This window comes from Ambystoma mexicanum, chromosome 2p, assembly GCF_040938575.1.
Source record: "Ambystoma mexicanum isolate Mex_15411 chromosome 2p, UKY_AmexF1_1, whole genome shotgun sequence".
Taxonomy (NCBI): domain Eukaryota; kingdom Metazoa; phylum Chordata; class Amphibia; order Caudata; family Ambystomatidae; genus Ambystoma; species Ambystoma mexicanum.
The window spans coordinates 1126287515-1126310454 of NC_090923.1; the positions used below are offsets into that span (position 1 = coordinate 1126287515).

Sequence of the window (22940 nt, forward strand, 5' to 3'; positions counted from 1 at the left end):
ACCACTCAAGTAGAATTCCTTGGTTTCATTTTGACCCCTTCTGGTATAGTGATGGACAAGAAAAAAGTTCAAGCAGTTACTGAATGGCCAGCACCTCAATGTATCAAAGACATTCAGTCTTTTTTGGGTTTTGCTAACTTTTACAGAAGATTTATTTCTAATTTTTGACAAATTGTTACACCCATCACGAAATTATTAAAGAAGGCCACTAGGTTTTGTTGGAATTCTGAGGCAGAAATAGCCTCTCAAGAACTGAAGAAGGCGTTTACCTCAGCTCCGGTACTGAGACATCCGAATCCGGAGAATCCTTTTCAGGTGGAAACAGATGCATCCAATCTTGCAGTTGGGGCAGTGTTGTCGCAACGGGATGAAGCAGGGGTGTGGCATCCAGTAGCTTTCTATTCTCGTAAGCTTACTAATTGTGAACAAAACTATTCCATTACTGATAAAGAACTATTGGCCATTCGAGCAGCCTTTTTGGAGTGGCGACATTACTTGCTAGGGGCCAAACATCAGGTGGTGGTTGTCACTGACCATAAGAACCTACAGTATTTCAAGACTGCCAATACTCTGAGTCCCAGGCAATTTCGGTGGTCACAATACTTTAATGAATTTGACTTCTTGGTAACTTTTAGACCAGGAACAAAGAATGGGAAAGCGGATGCTTTGTCTAGGCAGCAAAATCTAGAAAATACTATAACTGAAACTAAAACCATCATTCCAGTGGAAAGAGTGGTGGGAGCGGTTATGACACAGTTATTGAGACAAGTGAAACAGGAAATGCGGAAACCCGAAAAAGTGCAATGGGGAAAGGAGAATCCATTAGAAACGTTTCGCAATGGTCTTCCGTATTATGCTGGTAGATTGTATTTACCCACACTTACTTTACAAAAGAAAGCGTTGCATTGGTGTCACGATTCTCCTTTGGCAGGACATTCAGGAAGTAAAAAGAGACAGAGTATGCTAGAAAAGTACTTTTGGTGGCCAGGATTGAGACAGGATACTATGAAATATATCCAAGAGTGTGAAACCTGTGTACGTAGTAAGGCAGACCATACAAAGAAAGCAGGGCTGCTCCAACCTTTACAAACACCTGAGAAAGTGTGGACACATATATCCATGGATTTCATTACTGATTTACCTCCAGATGATCAGTATGATACCATATGGGTGGTGGTGGACTATTTATCAAAACAAGCTCATTTTGTGCCTTGTAAAGGTATTCCAGGAGCGGGAAGATTGGCTGAATTGTTCTTGCAGCATGTGGTTCGGTTACATGGGTTACTTCAGAAGATTGTATCGGACCGAGGTCCTCAATTCACTTCTAAATTTTGGCGTGCATTCTGTCTGATGCTAGGAATTGATTGTGCCTTGTCCACCAGCTATCGCCCACAGACGGATGGACAAACTGAGAGGGTCAATCAGACGCTGGAGCAATATCTGCGCTGTTATTTACATGATGGTCGTGATTCTTGGGTACAATCATTATGGTTGGCGGAATTCACGTATAATAATACCGAACACGCATCATTGGGTATGGCTCCGAATGAATGTTTGTATGGCCAAGTGCAAAATATGATACCTGAATATTTACCTGATGTTGAGACTATTCCAACGCTACAGGAAAGAAAACAGTTACTTCGGAACATCAGACAGACAGCAAAAGCCAATTTAGAACGGGCTAAGGAACAGTATAAAAAACATGCAGACAAAAAAAGGAGAGAGGCTCCTCAATACAAGGTGGGGGATAGAGTATGGTTGTCTACTCACAATCTGCTTTTAAGAGGACCTCGAAAATTTGCACCTAAGTTTATTGGACCATATGAGGTGATTAAATGTATATCTAAGGTGGCGGTTAAACTACAATTGCCGCAATCATTGAAGATCCATCCAGTATTCCATGTGTCTTTGCTTAAACCCGCAGCTCCCGGGACGCGAGCACAGAAACCCCCAGCAATCATCAAGGATGGGCAATCGGAATACGAGGTGCAGAAAATACTGGCCTCCAGGCACAGACAGAAGAAATTATGGTATCTTGTCCAATGGGTGGGATATGGACCTGAGGATTGTTCATGGGAACCAGCTACTGCGGTTCACGCACCTCGTTTGGTGCGTCAATTTCATCTGCGTCATCCGGAGAAAGCAAGACTTGGAAAGGGCCCTGAGAGAGGGGGTACTGTCAGAAAAACAGTTGTTTGGGGCAAGAAACAGCGCGTTACAGCCAGAAAATAGGCTGTTCTGGGATTCAACTACGTTTCCCAGCATGTCTAGGGAATTCAGTAGTCCGGGGTTTTCGCGCGATGCAGCAGCTGGCAATTAGGAAGGAATAAATCTCCAACCGCCATTGCCTCGGTGCAGATAATTAATGATTATGTGCACGGGCGGCAGTGTGGAGAGTTTGTGAACCAGGTTACTTTCTCGGACGCCGGAGGACTGTTGGGCGTCAGCACGGATTCCAGGATCAAGATAAGCATGCATCCCGGGCCGCGGTGGTGATTTACAAGCGGCTTGGATGTGCTTTGGAAGCAACAGTCTTCAGGGCTCGGGTGTCCTCGTGAGGCGCCCGGGCCATCAGCTAAGTGCATTTTCCATGGTGTTCTAATTTATGGCTACGAAACTTTTGAAGTCATTAGTTATGTGTGCGTGTGAGGAAACACGGGAACACTTTGATACAAAGCAGGCTGAATTACTTTGTTCAGGAAGATCAAGTGTTTCACTAAAAACCAGGAATTAATGTCTCAGCATATGAAAATAAGGACACTGTGTTTTGTTTGTTGCATGTATTTCCTGTGCAGCATGTGTTTGTTGCTTCGTTGTGATAAAGGGGCCATGAGTCCAATGTGCTTCATCCCAGTGTGTGCTACCATGCTTTATGTGCTAAAGTCTGTTTGGAGCATAAGTGTTCCTAAATGTTGTGTTCATTACGTTTGAGTTTCTAACACCATTTACGTTGTGTTTAAAGTCAGGTTATGTGTTCTTGCTTATGAAAAGATACTATGAATATGCATATCCAGTTTGAAGGACAGGTCAGGTGCAGGGTTTATTATATAGCTTTCAACGTACTTATTTAGAGCTATTGTTATAAGTTGTATGTTGTGTTTCCCCCTCCTTTCCTTTGTCATTCCACCCCCTTTCCCTAACTCCTTCTTCCCCCCATTGGCTGCCACGTGGCTCCTTGTGTTACTAGTTCAAGCGCCCGTGCTAACCAAGGTGGGAGGGTCGAATCTATTCAGCTTCTGTGGTTCGGGAGAGAGGGTCGAGACCCTTATCCCTTTGCTTGCATTGACAACCACCCCAAATGCATACTGACTGTCAGTATATATGTTTACACTGAGTTTTGCAGAAATTTCACATGCTCTGGTTAACGCTATTATTTTGCAGCTTGTGCTGAGTTATATGGGATTAGTTTGCTCTCTACAATAGTTTTCAGTGTCGTAATGGCATAAGCAGCAGTTGATGTGCCATTCGGTAATTTAAAACAAGAACTGTCACAAAACAGTTCTCCATCTGGCTCTTTCTGTGGAGTATCAGTTGTTACGCTCACCTGGTTCCCACAGGGGCGTCGATCGGACTGGACAGCTGCGGTCTCCACCAACGTGATGCGTAGTGAAGAGATGACAGTCTGGACTGGCCCGCCTAATCTTGTCTGCTGGACTCGTAGAAGTATTCTCCTGCAAGTGGAGAAAGGGATTTAGCCACCTGTGGACTTTAGTGATGGCCCCTCCCCAACTGTTCTCGTTCTCCCCACTAATCACCTCCGATATCCCCTCTTGGTAACCTCACCTTATGTTTTTAAATGATGAGCTCTCCATCCTGCATTGCATGCAGGGGCGCGTAGATACCAGTTACTTCACTGGTTTGAAGGTACTGGAGGAGTTCCGGAGGAATATTGACTCCAGTGTCTATAAAGTTCAAAGAGTTCAATATGTCCGATGTTCACTCTTGTTCCATTTCCTCGTTAGGTTGCAACTGGGTCCAATAGAATATTGCCTGGAGGCAGCTGATGGCGTTCAGGTAAGAGTCTGTATTACCAAACACTGTCCAGTAAAAGTTGCATGAGTTTAACTTGCTATTTTCTCTCCCTTTATAGGTGCGGCATAGAAAGATGCGGCAAATTAAAGTATAATACCTCCGGTGGTAAAGCAGGTAAGCCTATGGTGGCAAAGAGATTGTATTTGTCGGTTTTCTCGGCTCACCTTGTTATTCCTTTTGTTTCCCCCCCCCCAGGTGCTGGGTTTCTACGAAGAAAATGATGGAGGCAGCGCAGAGTTGAAAGATGCGGTGGACTGGTGAATATAACGCGGCGCTGCTGCTGGTGAAGCGACGCGTGCTGAAATAATGTCCTTTCCAGGCTCGGAGATGTGCTGGGTCCGGAATCAGGTAAGGAATCAAATAATGTCCGTGATCTAACATCTTCTCCTTTCTTTTCCTTTTGTCTAGGAGCTCTGGATTCGAGGCGCGCGTGGCAGAAGACTGGATGCTGACTTGCAGACACGGTGAGCGTTACGCTGCTGGATTGAGAATACACGAAGCATGAGCTGCTGTTCGGGTGTGGTTTAAATAGCCTGCAAAGTAGTCCCAAGTAAGAAGTTCCCCAGAACACACCAGAGTAAAAAATAGTCCCTGTAATAAAATAGTCCCATCCAGGCCTCACGTTGGCTTGGACTCATTTGCAGCATGGTCTGCATAAGGTAAGTAAAGTCTATGAGCCTGGCGCCTAAGGCGCCAGGACTGAATGCAAACAGCCCCCAGCTGGGGCTGTTGGGGTTTTAATGAGTATCAGGATGCCTGCTCCCGGGGCTGATGGACTCGATCCGGATGCCCGGGGGTAGGCATCATGACATCAGTTAAATCAATTCTTCCTTTTGTCTCTTGCTCAGTAATCATTAAGCAATCATGTTAGAATTGTTTCTCGCCCCCATTTTTACTGGGAGGGGGCATTAACTCAGCCGGATTTAAAGCGCAACATCTCTTAATTTGAATATGCGGTGCAAATAGGATAGTTTCATACCTTGTTAGTCTGGCGGATGTGAAATGTTGCGTCTGCGTTCTATTTAAAAGAACATCTTCTGAATGAGGTACCATCACGGTTAAAGAGTGACCTAAAACCATTCCCTCGGTTTGTTTTACTGACGCGGCGGCTGCAGCAACAGCTCACAAGCAACGTGGCAAAGCACATGCAACAGGATCCAACGTGGAAGAGAAATAACCGCATGGTCTATTTCTGCCCAAGTGCTGCTGAGTCTAAACAGCCAAAGCACATTGTGGGATGTTTTAACCCACTAGTCTATGCCCTGCAACATTACTGTGCGCTGTGTGCATCAGGAACATCAGAACGGCCGCCGGAAAGCATTATGCGTGCTAGAAATCACCCAGAAGTGTGCAGGAAAACCTGAAAAATAGGCTGCCAATCCACTTTTGCCTATGTCATTGGTAACACAGGAGACCACTTCCAAAACCTATCATTTGGCTGCCCACAGAGGAAAATGAAACTACTTGAAAAAGTAGTGCTGCATTGCAAGAGAAACACAGAACTGCTTGAAAATCTGTTTTTCTTGGCTGTTAAATTTGCAAAAATCATGGTTCCCTCCTTGTTGGGTGTTAAACATCACTTTACTTCAAGAATCCACCTAAGTACAATGTCAGCAGAAGTCCATTTATCAGAAGAAAATCCACATTTAAAGATGCTTGCTTGGAAAAATATGTTAAAAATGGGCGCAGTACTGCCACTCGCCTGTGTCAGAAGCTGGCGATTACTTAACCTGTCTTTTAAACTGGTACATTAAAATCAAAGTGTGGGGAAAGAAGAGACTTGCCATCAAATGCAATATAGGTTGCCACTATTTAATTTCTATGCTGTAAAAGACTGGAATTGAAGATATGTTTGCTTGTTTTTAAATTTGTAACTTTCATTTTCATAAAGAACAATGTCACAGTTTACTGTAAGGTAACCTGATTCAGTTAAACTTCAAAGAGGTTTCCCCCACTGAGGAACACACCACCCTTCTCCTTCCCACCAAAAGGACAGGAAATCTAATTTGGATGCTAATGAGAGGAGGAGGTGATTTGCTCTGGTAAAGGGACAATGGGCTTCTTTGGCTGAAAGGGAATGCTAATTTGGGGCGTCGATAGAAACCAGCTGCTGGCAGGAACAAGCTCGGGTTGAATCTCTGGCTCAGCCAAGCCTTAGAGGCGGGGCTAGACTATAAATGTGGATTTGGAACTGAAGAAACTATATGTTTGAGAAAAAGACTTATAGAAAATTGTGCCGACTGGTAAAAATATGGAATTTAGAGGTTATTAAAATGAAAATGTCGCTCACAGTTTAAAACTACTCTGGAATCTGTGCAATATTCAGAGACTGAACCACGAAAATGTTGATATTGTAGCTATTGCGATTATGCTAGGAATATGAAAATTTACAGGAGTATGCCCAGATGATATGTGCATGTATGTGGAAAAATGTGTACAGATCCGACAATGGGTAACCAACCAAAAGCGCGAAAAACTGTCATTTGTGAACCAAAACTCTTAGGAAGATGAGACTTTGACAGATACGTGCCTTATTTAATCTGTAATGTAAATATGTATTAACAAGTGGTGATATTGGAAATATGTTTTATAAGAAAAATAGATTTTCTGTACAGAAACAAAGGGGAGGGTTTTTCTCTGGACCATAAACACAGTGTCACTATGACACACTGTTTCCTTCTCAACCAGGGGAGAGGAAATTCTCTGACCTATCAGATTCTTAGAGGGTTGGGCATAGTATAATCAGCCTACCCATCCTCTTGGGAAATACATAAATAGGGACTGTTGAGGGCCCAGAGACACACATTCACCCATCAACTGATCTACTGGCGAAGCACTCTGGAAGAAGAACCCAGATCCAGACTCCAGAACCCTGAAAGCAGAAGGCCCAATCTTAAAGCTGAACCCTTCTCAGCTGGCCTTTAAAATCTTGCGACTTGAATTTAACCCAAACTTCCAGGGGGCACCACAAATCCAACAGCCTGGCTGTGCTGTTTTGCTTCTTCTGGCCAAGAACCCTTGCTAGAACCCAGAGATCTAAACCGGTAGAGCAGAGCTGTAACCCAAAACCAACCCATCAGATCCAGTCCAAGAGGCCGCGCAGAGACCAGAGTGCCTTGCTGAAGTGCAGAACCAAGCGCCTGAATCCTGTCCGGTGGCGACCGAATTCCAGTCCAAACCTTTGACCAGATCTTGACGGGCCCATTCCAAAACCATAGTTGTGAGTATTTACCATAGAACTCTTTATAGTTCATCTGTAATCGCATTTCTTGCACGCTGAACAGTTTGCTGCGATTATGCATTTGGCTCAATTTCATCCCATATAAAATTGCTATTTCTTGCATTCAACCTCTGAATTTCTGCTAATCATTCAACAATCATTGCTAGTGTCTACCTGAACCTATCCAAAGCGACTCTCACTAGTTCTGAATCCTATTTACCCAATTAAAGTCACTTTTAGCATTTTTCCCATTCATTTCAAATCGCATTCAAAAGCATTTGACCTGTTTAAAATCATTCCTGTTCTCTAAGCTTGCTGGGGGAATTGGGATTGAACTTGCATTTGTTGATTGTATATTCCTGAAACCTGTGTGCCCTCATTCCATCTCTTCATATTGCGTATTAGGGGGGATTGAGTAGTAACAGGGGGAAAGAGTGATTACATTGTCTTTGATTGAATTCATATCAAGTTTAATTTCTGTGCTGCATTAATTTCATATCATTGCATTTCATTGAACCCACACAAAGTTTTATTCTCTGCTACATTATTCTTCTCACCCATACTCCTATTGATTAAAGAGATTGTTGTGATATCACCCATTGCTGATCAGTGTATAAATATTAATAAGTGTGATATCTAGATATTGTTCATATTCATAAGTGTGATATATATATATATATATTTCTGAGGCTTGTGGAATCTGCTTAGATCACATGCTGTGCATAGGCCGACATCTAGTGGAAGCTGCGGAGTATTACAGTTTGTTTTTCGAAGATCGAAAATGGGCGTCGACACAGGGCGTGCCAGTAATACTATCCCTAGTGTGACGTCCACTGTACCCATGATCCCTCACGCGTCTAGGATCCCCAGATTGTTTTTTTCCGCCATTCTGGTCGGAAGCACTTCATCAGAGTTCCCTGGCTTTGCCATATTTGCACTCAAAACTAATTCTAATTTGCCCCGTTTTGTCACCCGTACGTCGATCAACATCTCGACGCCGAACCGGGGAGGAGATCAACGTCGAATACCCGACGGATTGGGCCTTGAGGCTTCCGCCTCGGCTCGGGCCTGGGCCGCTGGCCTCTGCCCTACAAGTAGGGAGAGTGGGGGGTGGTACACTTCCACACTCGGTTATATATATAATCATATAGACACCTTCTTACCTACACACACTTGCCCGCTGCCCACAGGCGCGTATGGAGGGTACGCCCTTTCAGTTTTGCCCCAAGTGTAATAAGAAATACCCTTGGGTAGATAAGCACGCTACGTGCAATCTTTGCCTGCCCAGAGACCACCCCGAGGCGGGTTGCAGGGCCTGTAGTAGGTTTAAGACCAAAACTCTTAAGGACCGCTCCACCAAGCGTTGGGCCCACCACGCCAAGCTAGCAGCTATGGAGGCGGAGGGTACCTTCAGCGACGGCAGCGACGCCGGACTTTCGGACGGCGAGGGCACCAAGGCGTCGAAAGACAGCCTAACGCACGTCCCCGGCCTCGGAAGGTCGTCCGTCCCGGCGACTATGGGGAAGTCCCCCGGCGACAAAAGCGTTACACATACACACGCTAAACACAAAAAAGCCACCCGAGATTCGACGTCGTCGAAACCTCGAAAAGAGGCACAGAAGGAGCGGTCCGAAAGGACGTCCTCTGGGCGGTCCCGGTCGAGGTCGCCGCACGACGTCAGGCAAGCCTCCACACTTGCACATAGTGCCTCGCCCATTAACATCACGGAAGATCACTCGTCCGGAGACGAACACGACTTCCATCCCCAGCCTGCACCCCAGGAAAAGGGTACATCACTTGGAAGTAAGGAGGGCCCAGTTTCGAAGCCTAGTTCGAAACACAGGCATTCCACCTCCGATCCTCGACGCCAGGCGTCGAAAGATAAGGGAAATGGTAAACACACTTCCACCCACGGGGAAGGGGGTAAGCAGCAACGGAAACAACCCTTGCAATCCTCCACAACAAGAGAACTGACTTCCCCGTCCAAGTCTTCTCAGGGACAGTCCAGTTCCAGCAATGTCACCCCAAGCTCCAAACTCTGGTCATGCGAGGACATTGACAGAGTAATGTCAAGGATGTCTTCCTTGGCAAATTTCTTCGAAAGGCACCCTGACCAACTCCTAGCTTTAAACCCTCAGGAATCTTCTCCCTCAGGTTCAAGGGACCCTATCCCTTCAAATAAAAGGCCCCGGGTCGAGACACCATTAAAGGCTTCAGACCCCTTTGAGGTCCAACCCTATTCTTGCCTTTTCCCTACAGGCCAAGGAGACTCTTCCCTTATAGAGGGTCAGGAATTTGAGACGCCAGAAGATCTCGCAGTGTCAGATTATTACGGGGAGGACGAAGACGAGGATGAGCCAGAAAATAGCCCAGATATTTTCAGAATGGACTCACCAGTCGAAAGGGAAGCCCCAGTGTCTGATTCCCCAATAGATAATCAGCCCCTCCTGAATGAACTGCTCTCTCGGGCAGCTAACCACTTCCACATAGACACACAAGGTGTCCAAGAAGAGAGGGACTTCGCGGAGGAACTAATAGGGGAAAGGAAGACAGTAGCCCAAATCATTCCCATCCTGAAATCTATTCAACGCAGAATAGCACCATCCCTTATCAACCCAAACCTGACAAGACCTGTAAACCCGAGAGTAGAGAAGCTGTTTAAAGCAGCCCAGTCGGACCCTCTATATATTAGAGGTCAACTTAAGCCAGACTCTCTAGTCGTAACTAACACCCGCAAGAGAGCTGGAACCCCATTATCTTCCTCTGAGGCTCCCCCCGACAAGGAAAGTAAAAAACTCTATGGTTTTGGTAGAAAAGTAGCTTCCACGGCAGCCTACCAAACCAGAATCGCGAATTCCACCACACTGTTGGCCAGCTACAACTGCCATCAGTGGGAAGAAGTGGCAGCACTAATAGATTCCGCTCCCGAACCCCTTAAGAGCCAGCTATCTCGCATTTGTGCAGAGGGAAGAAACGTCTCAGGCTGCATTTTAAAAGCAACTTTGGACGCCGCAGACAATGCGGGTAGAATTATAGCAGAGGGGACTGTCATCAAAAGACATGCTTGGTTGAGGCAGTCGGGATTCAAAGCAGAAACACAAGCTGCACTCTTAGACAAACCAGTGGAAAGTGATCTCCTGTTTGGAAAGGCAGTCGAGGACGCTCTAAAAAACGCTAAGGAGGAATTCGACACCCTCAAATCCCTTGGCCAGTTAACTACAAAACCACCTAACCAAAGAGGGAACGGCAATTTTCGTCGCCCCCGCGGCCAAAATTCCAATAGAGGAAATAGCTATTCCCACACCCAGGGTACACAGTGGAACACCAACTCACAACAGTCTACCCAGGGGTATGGTAGGGCTAGTAGAAGAGGACGTGGTAGAGGCAGAGGCAGCCCCAGTAAAGGAGGCGGCACGCCTCCACCAAAGCAGTGACGCTCATTTCAGGGTCCCTTCCCATACAACCCCAGTAGGGGGACGAATATCCAGCTTCACCCAGGCATGGGAAGGGATAACATCCGACAGGTGGGTGCTGTCAACGGTATCCAATGGGTACTGTATAGAACTACTGCAACGTCCCCGAAACCATCCTCCAAGACAAAAAGTCCACTCTTTAGAACATCAGAAGATCCTCCTCGAGGAGATCTACAATCTGCTCCAAAAGGACGCGATAGAAATCGTCCCAAGCCACCAGGTAAACAAGGGTATTTATTCAACTTACTTCCTTGTTCCAAAGAAAGACTTAACAATGCGCCCAGTATTGGACTTGCGGCCTGCCAACAAGTATGTCAAGCCCCAAAAGTTTCGTATGACTACACTACAAGAGGTAATCCCCCTCCTAAAAAAGGGGGATTACATGGCAACTTTGGATATGAAAGATGCCTATTTTCATATTTCCATGCTCCCAGCGCACAGAAAGTACCTACGCTTCAAGGTGGACAGTCAACACTATCAGTTCAAAGTGCTGCCCTTCGGGATAGCTTCGGCACCAAGGGTATTCACCAAGGTACTGGCGGTGGCGGCTGCACACCTACGCAGGAAAGCTATCCCAGTATACCCTTATCTGGACGACTGGCTCATAACGGGGGAAACCCCAGTGATTTGCAGGACAAACATTCAAAGGACTATCGACCTCCTTCACGAATTAGGCTTCTCAATCAACGAGAAGAAATCAAGCCTAGTGCCAAGCACCTCCAAACAGTTCCTAGGAGCTATCCTGGATACTCAAAGAGGGTTAACGTTTCCTTCAGAGGAAAGAATTCGGAATATACTACTGCAAATTCCGCAATATCAGGCCGGTCGCCAAATAACGGTACGCAGGGCAATGCGTTTGCTGGGCATGTTGGCTTCATGCATTTACCTGGTCCCCCACGCACGACTGCGCATGCGTCCCATGCAGGAATGGTTGGCGAAACAGTGGTCTCAGGCAAGGGGTCAGTGGGACGATCTAGTGGTCGTTTCGCCAACATTGGTACAAAGCCTTCAACCTGGCAGTGCAAATCCGGACGGACAGCACAACAGCCATGTTCTACCTGAACAAGCAAGGAGGGACTCGTTCACCAAATCTGTCCAAGCTTGCCCAGAAAATCTGGATATGGGCACTCAGACGGAACATCTTCCTGTCAGCACAACATGTTCCAGGGGAACTCAATTCCCTAGCGGATGCTTTAAGCAGAGACTCCCTCCCAGAGGAGCACGAATGGGTTCTACACAAAGAGGTCGTAGAAGACATCTTCTCTCAGTGGGGTTGCCCCACTATAGACTTATTCGCCACAAGCGAAAACAGACAATGCCCAGGATTTGCATCCAGGTTCCCCCAACCAGACTCCCAGGGGAACGCCCTGTGGATGAACTGGTCAGGGATGTTTGCGTACGCTTTTCCACCAACTCCTCTCATCAGGAAGGTGGTCAACAAGATGAACAGAGAGTCGATGACGCTCGTCCTAATTGCTCCCATGTGGGCAAGACAACCTTGGTTCCCACACTTACGCAGGATGGCGGTGTGCGAACCCATCAGACTTCCAACCTGGTACAACCTTCTGTCCCAGCACCAGGGTCAAACAGTGCATCCTCAACCCAACTCAATGAACCTCGCAGCATGGCTCCTGAGGTCATAGAGTTTGGACATCTCAATCTACCACAAAGATGTATGGACATCCTAAAAGAATCTAGGAAACCAAACACAAGGCACTGTTACTTTGACAAATGGAGGAGATTTGTTATTTGGTGCCAGAATAAACAAATCAACCCAATTGAATGCACTCCTTCCACTATTGTTACATACATGCTCCACCTGCTAGATGCAGGTCTGGTTTTTAACTCACTCAAGGTGCACCTGGCAGCTCTATCAGCCTACACCACCTCCCATAACAAGGTATCGTGGTGGAAAATATCAGTGGTTAAAGCTTTCATGGAAGGAGTAAAGAGACTTCATCCTCCAATTTCCAACCCACCACCAGGATGGGACCTGAACGTGGTGCTATCTAAACTCATGGGCCCGCCCTTCGAGCCCATGCATAAAAGTAGTCTCAAACATCTGACTTATAAAACAGCCTTCTTAGTAGCCATTACTTCTATAAGAAGGGTCAGTGAAATCCAGGCTCTGTCAGTGCAGGATCCCTTCTTTACTGTCCACAAGGACAAACTGGTTTTACGCACACACCCTAGGTTCTCACCTAAATTTATCTCTAAATTCCACGTAAACCAGTCCATTGAGCTTCCGGCTTTCTTCCAAAACCCACAAAGCTCGGCTGAGGTGAAACTACACACACTAGATGTGCGTAGGGCGGTCCTCTACTATGTAAACAAGACCAGACCGTTACGAAAAACAGATCAGCTGTTTGTCTCCGTAGCTACAGGCAGAGAGGGGGATCGCGTCTCTAAGGGTGCCATCTCTAAGTGGATTGTTAACTGTATCCAGCTGTGTTACTCACTCGCTGAAAAGACTCTGCCTTTCACGCCTAGGGCCCACTCTACAAGAGGTATTGGGGCCACTCTGGCTTTCATTGCAAATGTACCCCTTGACACCATTTGCAAAGCAGCTACTTGGAGCTCTATTCACACTTTTACTCAGCACTACTGCATTGACACTCATTCCAAGACAGATACACAAGTGGGACAAGCGGTTCTAAGACATTTATTTGCTCATGACCCTTCTCACACCCCACCTCCTTCTTCAGGTACTGCTCGCTAATCTATGCACAGCATGTGATCTAAGCAGATTCCACAAGCCTCAGAAGGGATACATTACTCACCGTAATCGTATTTCTGATGCTTGTATCTGCTTAGATTCACATGCGACCCACCCTTCCTCCCCTCTGAGAGAAGGCGCATGGTTGCTTGTAGTCCTACCTTTCTACCTATCTGCTTGGATTATCTGTACTCACGCTACTCCTCATGCTACCTCATGTCAGGAAAAACACAATCTGGGGATCCTAGACGCGTGAGGGATCATGGGTACAGTGGACGTCACACTAGGGTTAGTATTACTGGCACGCCCTGTGTCGACGCCCATTTTCGATCTTCGAAAAACAAACTGTAATACTCTGCAGCTTCCACTAGATGTCGGCCTATGCACAGCATGTGAATCTAAGCAGATACAAGCATCAGAAATACGATTACGGTGAGTAATGTATCCCATATATTTCATCAAATAAATCTTTTAACTTTGCAAAACAAACCTACTTCTTGGTTCAGTGAGACCGGGGGGGATTCAAAGAGAGGGGCGTGATATAAGGCTACATCATTCAGAATTAAAAGAACTTTAGACATAAAAATATATAAATAAGGGTTCCAGCTGGGCATCACACGCTAGGCATTGACTTAGGTGGAGTGTTGGTTTAAAACCAATTACAACATCCATCATTTTCATGCACAAATAACAAAACTCTTGTCATAATTTGGCGTGCCCAAAACTGGAGCTGAACATAACACAGCTCTGAGCAGCTCAAATGCTTCTTGACATTCCATGTTCCATGGCAAAGGTAAGGTAACATCCTTCCTTGTCAATGCCACTATCGGTTTCACAATCATCGCGAAATTAACGATCCACTGCCTACGATATGAAGCCATGCCAATTAAAGCCCTAACTTCCTTCTGTGTATTTGGAAAAGGCATATCGGAGATGCTTTCTATTCTTTATGGTGTCAATCTTCTTCCCTCCTTCGATAGGAGGTAGCCCAAATAGGCCACCTCCTGACGACAATACTGGCATTTTTTCAATGATGCCTTGTGACCGTGTGCTGCTAAATGTGTCAAAAAAGCAACAGTGCTTTCTTTACAAACGGCTTCTGAGTCTGCTGCTATAAGCTCAAGCATGTCTAGTTGCTCTTTCAATGCTCTACTGTAAATACTTGGACTTTCAGTGTAGCCTTGTGGAATACGTGTGAATGTAAATGAACGTCCTTCTAATGTAAAAGAAAACGGATATTTACCCTCTGGATGCACAGGAATACAAAAAAACACATTTTTCAAATCAATAACACTAAAATATGATGCGGAAGCTGGGATCATAGTCAAAATCGTCGTCACATCCGGGTCTAATGGGAATTGCCGATCAACTACTTTATTCACTCCACGTAAATTACTTATAAAACTATAAGGTATAATATTACCTCCTTTCTTGTAAACCGGAAGAATCGGTCTATTGCAAATAATACCAGAAGTTTCTTCAATTACATTTCCAGCAATCAAATCTGATATAATGCATTTTAACGCTCTTCCGCCCTCAGCCGAAATTTTGTATTGCGGAATACGCGGTAATGCAATTCCTTCTTTCAGAACAATTTTTACTGGTTCTACTTTCAAACAACCAACATCATTATCGTTCACTGCCCATATGCAAGCTGGTACTTTACTCGATTCAGTCGGCAATGGCATGGATACAAATTGCGATACAGGAGTCTTTTGCGGCGAGATTGTCAAGTACACTCCATCCGGAGAACAATAAATGACCGCATTCAATTTCTTCAACAGATTTAATCCCAACAAATTTTCACCACAATTTTTCATCAAAAGAAATGGGCAGGACTCAGCAAATGGACCTAGTGTGATTGGCACTGGTTATGAAACTGGACAAATTACTGGCGTACCTGAGAACCCTACTGAGACATTTCTATGCCCTGACAGTAGTATTTCTGGAACCCGCTGATGGTCAAACGAACATTTTTGTACACCTGTGTCCACTAAAAAAATGTGCTCCCTATTCCCAACCTTAATTTCTACGTAGGACCCTTTCTGGTCAACGGGAATAGGCACTGGTTCCAACCCCTGTTTCGGGCTGTCATAGGGGAACAGTACATAGTCAGATGTAAAGTCGCCAGAGTAATATGCATTGGACGGGTTATCAAAAATATGTCCACCATTTATGGTGTCCCGTTGTTGATTCTGATTTCCCTGATTATCCTGAAATTGTGGCTACGTTTGATTCTGTTTTGATTTCTATTCTGACCTAGTATTCCTGGACGACCTCTATGGTCTTCTTGGAATAGTCCCATTTCTATTCTGTATATGCGGGCACTGTGCTCGCCAACGGCCTTCTTGTCTACAATAGGCACATTGATTAATACCTATTGGACCCCCTTGCATGTTGGACGTTAATGCAAATTGGACTCTAGACGGTGCGTTCCCGCCACCTCTATTATTGTTCACTACCTGTTGTAGCAACACTCTTGTTTTCAAATCTCCTTTTTCCCTTATTTCCTTATCCTTTTCTGAATTTACTGTTCTCATAATATTGGGCCATATGTAATACTTCACTTTGTGATTTCGCTTGCCATGCACTTTCAGATGCCATTATTAAAGTCAGAATTTTCGGTAACAACCCTCGCACAAACTTATCAACAAACGATCTCTTCCCAGGTTCGGTACTTAGATCTTGACCACTTAAATTTGCAAATACCTCTTCAAACCGATTAAAATAATCTGTTGCTCCTTCCGATTTGCCTTGTAAGCAAGCAGTCAATTAATCCCAAACTTTTCTTTTTTCAGGCACTAAAACTTCCAATTTCACTACTATACGCGATGGCAAAGCCAACATTACTTGCGGTGGCTTTTCTCAGGCCTTTCTCTCACTATCAACTTTAATGAAATTCTCCCATGTATCGCCTAACATCGGCACGTCATTTATACTTCTAATCTGCTTCCATATATCTACAGGAAGAATCACAGGAAACAATAAATCAAAGATTAATTCAAAACAGATTCAATATCCTTATAGAACCCTGCTGGATTTTTCCTAATGTCAGGGATCGTCTATTAAGCAACAAAGCTAGATCAAGAGAAAAAGCAGTCGTTCCAGTATCAGGTGAAAATGCTCTTTTATAAATTTTCATTAAATCAGCAGAACAACACATATTTTTCTTTATACAGTCATCCTGTAAATACTCCACCATAACTTGTAACACCTTTCTCTGCATTTCTGGTGTATACTGACTAAACGTATCATGCTGTAACGCTTCCCTCTGGGGCCCTGCAGGAGTGCTTGGTCCGGTCTGTCGACAAGCTCAGGTCCGGTCTGTAAACGCCTTCTGAAGATGCCCAAAACCTCTCCCTTTGCTCTGCTCGCTGCAGGTGAAACCACCCAGCGGTCAGAGGGGCAGGAGTGATCTGGAGGTTCAGGATCTGGATCTGTTGCGCCTCAGAGGTGTATAGCACCAAAGTCACTCTTAGTCTCTGCTTATATTGATGCTTCTGCCCAGTTTCCTCACTGGACTAGTACCAGTCCTGCTCAGTTCTATCACTGTGAATTAGCTTTTCCCAGTACACTCGCCTCCATTTCCTTCACTGAGGCGTGGCGGTTTACCAGTTACTCCACTAGTTGTATGGGAGTCCAGGCCTGCTGCGACCCCCAAGCCGCCTTCCGTTGTGTAAAGGCACCTTCCCACTAGCCAGTGGGTAATATGTCCGAGTGCCTGTTGTTGCGCTGTTTTACTCTATTGTCTATTTTCTTCCCAGGCTTAGTATGCTGATAGAGTTTGGCATGGATGATGACGGGCACAACTGCTGGAATGCAGTTCAGGTAGGGAAATGCGCGGGTGGCGGGTGGGGTTGTTTTGATTAGACCGCCACTTACCAAATGTCTTTCTTTTCAGATGCTGAATGCTGACTTCGTGGCGCGGGTGGAATCCAGCGGGAGTTACGGCTTGGGCATTGCAGAAGAAGTCAGAAGAGTACCAGCATTCAGGTAAGTAGCAGATCTTGATGGCGTAGTGAAGTCTTTGGCTTCTCACGTAGTACAGATCTGGAAACGCGATGTCTTGACACGTCGTGCAGATCTGGAGTTCCAAACTTGATCCGACGTGCAGAACAAAACGGACGGTGACAAGCAAGCGTCACACCTGCAGCCGAAGAAAACGCTAAGCACCGGGTGTGGCCTAGGGTGGGGTTTATATAGCCCTGGGCCTCACCAGAACCACTAGACCACCATGTAAGGGCCATGTGGAATATCACTGTTGGGCTCAGCCTGGGGGCCATCTTGGAAGGGGCCATAGGCATACATAAGCCTATGTCTGTGCCAAACAGCCAGTTTCTTGGTCCAAGTGTTTCTTTGGGCCCTTGGGATTCCCAGAATCGTGACACATGCACTTCAATCGGGAAAATGGCGACATCCGTAGTCCATCTAAGCACATCTCGCGTACAAATTCGCATCTCTTCACTAACAGGTTTCAACAGCGGCAAAAACTGTTTCTGAACGTATGAAATATGCCGTCATCTTTTTTCATTATTTCTTTATGCAACCGATCAAGTTCTCGCTTAAACACAAATATTCGCCCTATGTGTTCTCGTACTTTCCCCGCATTATCTTGCAAATTCGAAAGTACAACCAAATCACACTGCTCTTGCGGTACCACTGTATTAGTCAAATCACTCCATATTTTAACAAGATAATCCCCCATACATTCTAACAATACTTGTTGTTCTCCAAGGCCTCGATGATCAGATATGGAACTTTGCACAGCCGCTTCATCGTCATCATCAATATACGTTTCGGCCCACTCTTTCAGTTCGTCTTTCCTTCTCTTGCTAATCGTATTACAAGTCTGTCTAATACCTCCTCTTTCAGGCCCCATTGTTGCAGAACTGCCAGCTAAAGCGTATAACTCATGCTCTGAAGGAGGTGGGGGAAATGATGCACGGGCACACAGGTAGAGGGAATGCTTACTGCAGGTGCGGATGGAATCGCGGGAATAGGAAGTACATAAGGAGGAGGTGCAACTGGGTCAATACTTTGATGTTCACTTCTTTGCTCATTTAATCTTATTTATCAGTTCATCTGATGTATGCAAATCTTGTGAAGGATATATTTTCTGTATGTCTATTTGGAAGGCCCTATCCATGTTCCTAATGGCTTCTGTCTGCTGCTGCTGATCATGCTCTAGCGCATTCTCTGTTTGTTTTATGTCTACGTGCGTGTTTCTCTCTACTTTTCAAACGGAGATTAGCTTCCTTTCTTCAGTCTCTTACAACGTCGAACGCTGCAGGTCTGGCCTTTTTTCGTAGCAAAACTGATTCTAAATGTTTTATACGCGCTAATTCAAAGCTCCCATTATTAGGCCACTGAAGGCCTGGTCTGCCTATGCCGAACCGCATTGCCCCTATTCCATAATTTCTGTACATCTCATGTGCCGGCGACCCTTCGGGTGGCGCGACCTGGCCAGTTTCCAAAGATTGTCTACCGCAGTGAAAAAATCTCACTAAACAGGAAGACCATTTCCCAGGCATGGTTAACTCTTACCCTTTCCTTACCCTGGGCGTTTGAACTTGCAAGTGCAACTCTCAACCAATATCAGGACGTTTAAGAATCGGGGCACAACTCACCTGATCAACCAATTCGTCACTCAGGACGCAATTCGCCCGTATACAGGCGCAACCAAAAATTGTCGCGACCGCATGTCTCGCTCAATTTGCCTAGTTACCAGGACCCTCGCCTCGATGCTCTCTGGGCGCTGCTCGTCGATCAGGGATTGGCTGTGTACAGATCTGCGGAGGAGTCTCATCACTTCTGCAGGGGCGCCCCGAACACCTTCCGATCCCGGTCCGATGGCTTCGTCCTCGACTTGTTCTTGCCTTCCTTCAACTTCAACGTATGCGATGGAGCATTAATGGGAGGGTCCCTATTCGGGCGCCATATTTGCTAGGCCATAAATGACCATACATTGAAATAAGGCACAATAACCATATGCCCAATGACACGTCAGTCGTGAGGTTCGTTTTCCAAGCAAGTCTGGTTTTATTCAGAGTATCTCAGTCAGCCGACTGGGTCTCAACGCCTCACAACGTGTGTTCCCAGACACCGTGAGATGCGAGAGAGAGCGAACAGCGCTCAAGCAGCAATATATATACATAATACATCATCCTTTGCTAATGCTGTTCGACCCGCCCTCATACAGGTCATACAGGCTAGGGTTCAGTGATTGACAATTATGACACGTTAAGACAAGTCTTCATTCAGTCTAAACATTAGTTATTCTAGCAGAGACAGTTTTCTGTTATGAGGAACATGGAGCTCTGGCTCGGTAAGGATATCTTGTTCTTAGCAGAGAAACATTCCATACTAAGTTATCTGTTTGCTACGGCTCATGAGCCAAGGTTCACACAGTTCTGAAGCAGAAAATAACATCCTCCGTGAAGGAGCACAGCTAGAAGAATATAATTCATGTTTAACTGACTTTTACAACAGTGCTTGCAAGACAAACCGGCACCTGGACTACTGATTAGGCACGGCTTCTGCACGGCTTCAAGGACTTAGTGAGAGGGAAAACAATGAGCCTCATTACGAGTCAGCTGGTCCGGAAATAACGGTGGCGGTAAACCCGCCGCCACCGTAGTTTCCAGAATAGCTGATCTCGAGTTCTGCAGGCGGGAGGTGTCCCTCCCGCCAGGTCTCACCTGGCGGGTTTAACACCACCCGCCTGCAGGCGGACGTGGAAACACCGGCAACATTACAGCATGGTGCCGGTGTTTCCACTTCCCCATTCCCATGTAGTCCTAGCGGACTCCATGGGAACGGGATTTACCGAATTCCGCCTCCGGAATTACTGGGTCACCGGGGTTGTAATGCCCTGGTGATTCTGGGAATCACAGAGGCGGAATGGTAATACGAATCCGGCGGTAATCTGCCGGTTTTTCCGGCTCTGTTACCGCCAGACTCGTAAAGTGGCCCAATGTATTTCTGCACAGTTCTGCATTCCCGTCTGCGTTAGCATTTCAGAGTTCAAGCCGTGGCCTCGCACTGTGTGTGGATCTAAAGCATAGAATACATTTGCAAAGCGTTACAAAAATGAAACTGGCCAGCATTTCACAAATTGGAGTCCCTATGGTTACATTCAGGATTCTCGGATTGCGATGTTTGTCACATGATGCGATTCGATTCTGGCCAACATATTATATGTATCATTCGGCTATATGATTACTTTTTCGGTATAACAACACAGGGGTGCAAGAGACAGGTCGGGCACCCCAATACTGGTGTACCTTACATCAAAGTGCTTCCTCATCGCAGTGGCGACAATAAGCCCGCTGACCACCAGATATGGATCAGAGACCTTAACCAGCACAAACCTAGCATCAGAGGAGAGCTTCCTCTTACAGTGGTGACAATAAGCCCACTGACCACCAGAGACTGGTCGTAGACCACAACCATTGTAAAACAGGCATCTGAGGAGAACTTACTCATTGCAGTGGCGGCAATAAGCCCATTGACCACCAGAGACTGGTTGGAGACCCCAACCAGTACAATCCGCCATCCGAGAGCTTCCTCGTCGCAGTGGCAGTAATAAGCCCACTGACCACCAGAGAAGGCTCTGGGACGCCAACAAAACGAAACTGAACGAGCAAGTAGAACTTCCTCGTTGTAAACTGGCACTGAGCCCAGTCATCAGCAAAGAAGGATTTTGGGCTTTGCTAACAATGAAATAGAGTGGCAAAGTGTAAATCAAGCTGAGGGTTGTGAGAAAGAACTTTTCAAGCACTAGGAGAAGGGAATCGTTCTCTTGGAAAATTGGCCGGAGCTCTTGGAACATATTCTACAGACGCCATGGGAAATGAGGTATTCCTCCTGGTCTTGTTGTAAACTCTGCCAGGCAATACCAGGCGCAGGGAGTCATTCAGGGAGTCATTCTCCTGGCCCTGAACTAGGAGCTGTTCTGAAGATGCTAGGGGAGGGGAGTCACCCCCCCCTGGCTTTGTTGTGAACTGTGCAGAGTTGTGCCAGAAGAAGGGAGTCATTCTCCTGGTACCGAACTGAGAGTCAAAGTTTAGAATGTTATTGATTTATCGGTACATAGTGATTCTTCTGCCAATGTTGATCCAGGGGCATCTTCGGATCCTATCTACCAATTATACTTGGATGTTTTCGTATTCTTACACTCAATTCTCTTATAGTGCTTCCAACATGTCTCTTTTCACATGCACAGACAATCGCGTATACTGTAAACTTGCTTTTAGAATTTAGAAATACTCCAATTTGGATAGCAAATCCATGAGCAGTTGTAATTGTCTTAATGTTATGTTTTGAATGATCTCACATATTACAATGCCCACATTTAAAAACAACTCTATTCTGTCCTTTGGTCATCCTGGCTGCAGCCTCTTGTTTTTTTGCCAGTAACTTGGTCTCTGACAACTTCATAAGGTAGGTGCCTGTAGTAAAGATTAATGTGTTCTGATATTCTGCAAGGAGGCAGTGATATTTTCGACAGTGTATTAATAAAAATGAGGCTAACTAGGATGGGGAACTAAGATTGCAGGTAACTTTTCCTTTCTCAAACAGTTTACTTGCCTGTAACCTGCACAGCGTTTTACTTGCCGTCACAAAAGGTAAAGCACTCATTTTCCTAAAATGATTGTGTGGCTATTAGTTTTTGATGGTTGTGTGTTATATTGTACCTTGAGCCTCCCTGCTCCCTTCCTATCTGTTGCACTTGATTGCTCAGCCATTGCTTCCATTAAGTGACCCCGGAAAGCATTCCTGAAACACTGTTGCCTTCATGAGGGCCACTATCTGAATGATGTGAACGCAGGAATAAGCAAAGCCATACTTATAATAAATTGAAGGGGCTTTCTTAATTTTGGCAATATCAATAAGATTTACTTCGATTTATGTGGTTTCTTTTCAATGAAGATTTATATTAATTAAATGAGGAAAGGTTTCTTTAAAAATTAATGGAATTTGCTGATACTGTACTTACTTTATTTACAAAATGTGCTCAAAATTGTTTGAAAGATACTTTCCAAGTCACTTTTTTTTAAAAAGCTTTGAATTTTCTTTTAAGTTCTGCTAGATTATTTAAAAGAACATCCACAGTAATGCAGAAATAATTTTATAACCACTTTTCAGATGCTTTCTCTCCATTTTCCGAGTGTGTGTATTATTCCCTGCTTTGAACCAACTGTTTTTTTTCTTCAGGTCGCACTCCAAGATTTGCAAACCAACTCCAAGATTGCGGCCCTGCTCCCATATTTTGTGTATGTCGTCAGTGGGGTGAGTTATGTGATGCATGGTAGGGACAGGAGCAGGGTGGTGGCAATTGAATTGGTGAACTGTAATTGTGTGGGTTGGTGGTAAGGCTGCAAGCCTATTATGTTCTATTTGGCATAGTGTGAAGAACTGAGAATCGGATGCGGACGCAGTGAGCTCACAGTTTTGGCTATAAACATTTATTCAATATAAAAAGGGGGTTGAAGAGGCC

The 22940-nt window shown here is 45.4% G+C and overlaps 1 protein-coding gene across 1 annotated transcript in view; it reads left to right on the plus strand.

The window, feature by feature from the left end:
- TAF6L (TATA-box binding protein associated factor 6 like) overlaps nucleotides 1-22940 on the plus strand; it is a 482594-nt gene that overhangs the window by 325270 nt on the left and 134384 nt on the right. The window contains exon 6 of the mRNA XM_069645168.1: nucleotides 22658-22732. Coding sequence (XP_069501269.1) covers nucleotides 22658-22732 — 75 coding nt within the window. The remainder of the gene's footprint in view (nucleotides 1-22657; nucleotides 22733-22940) is intronic.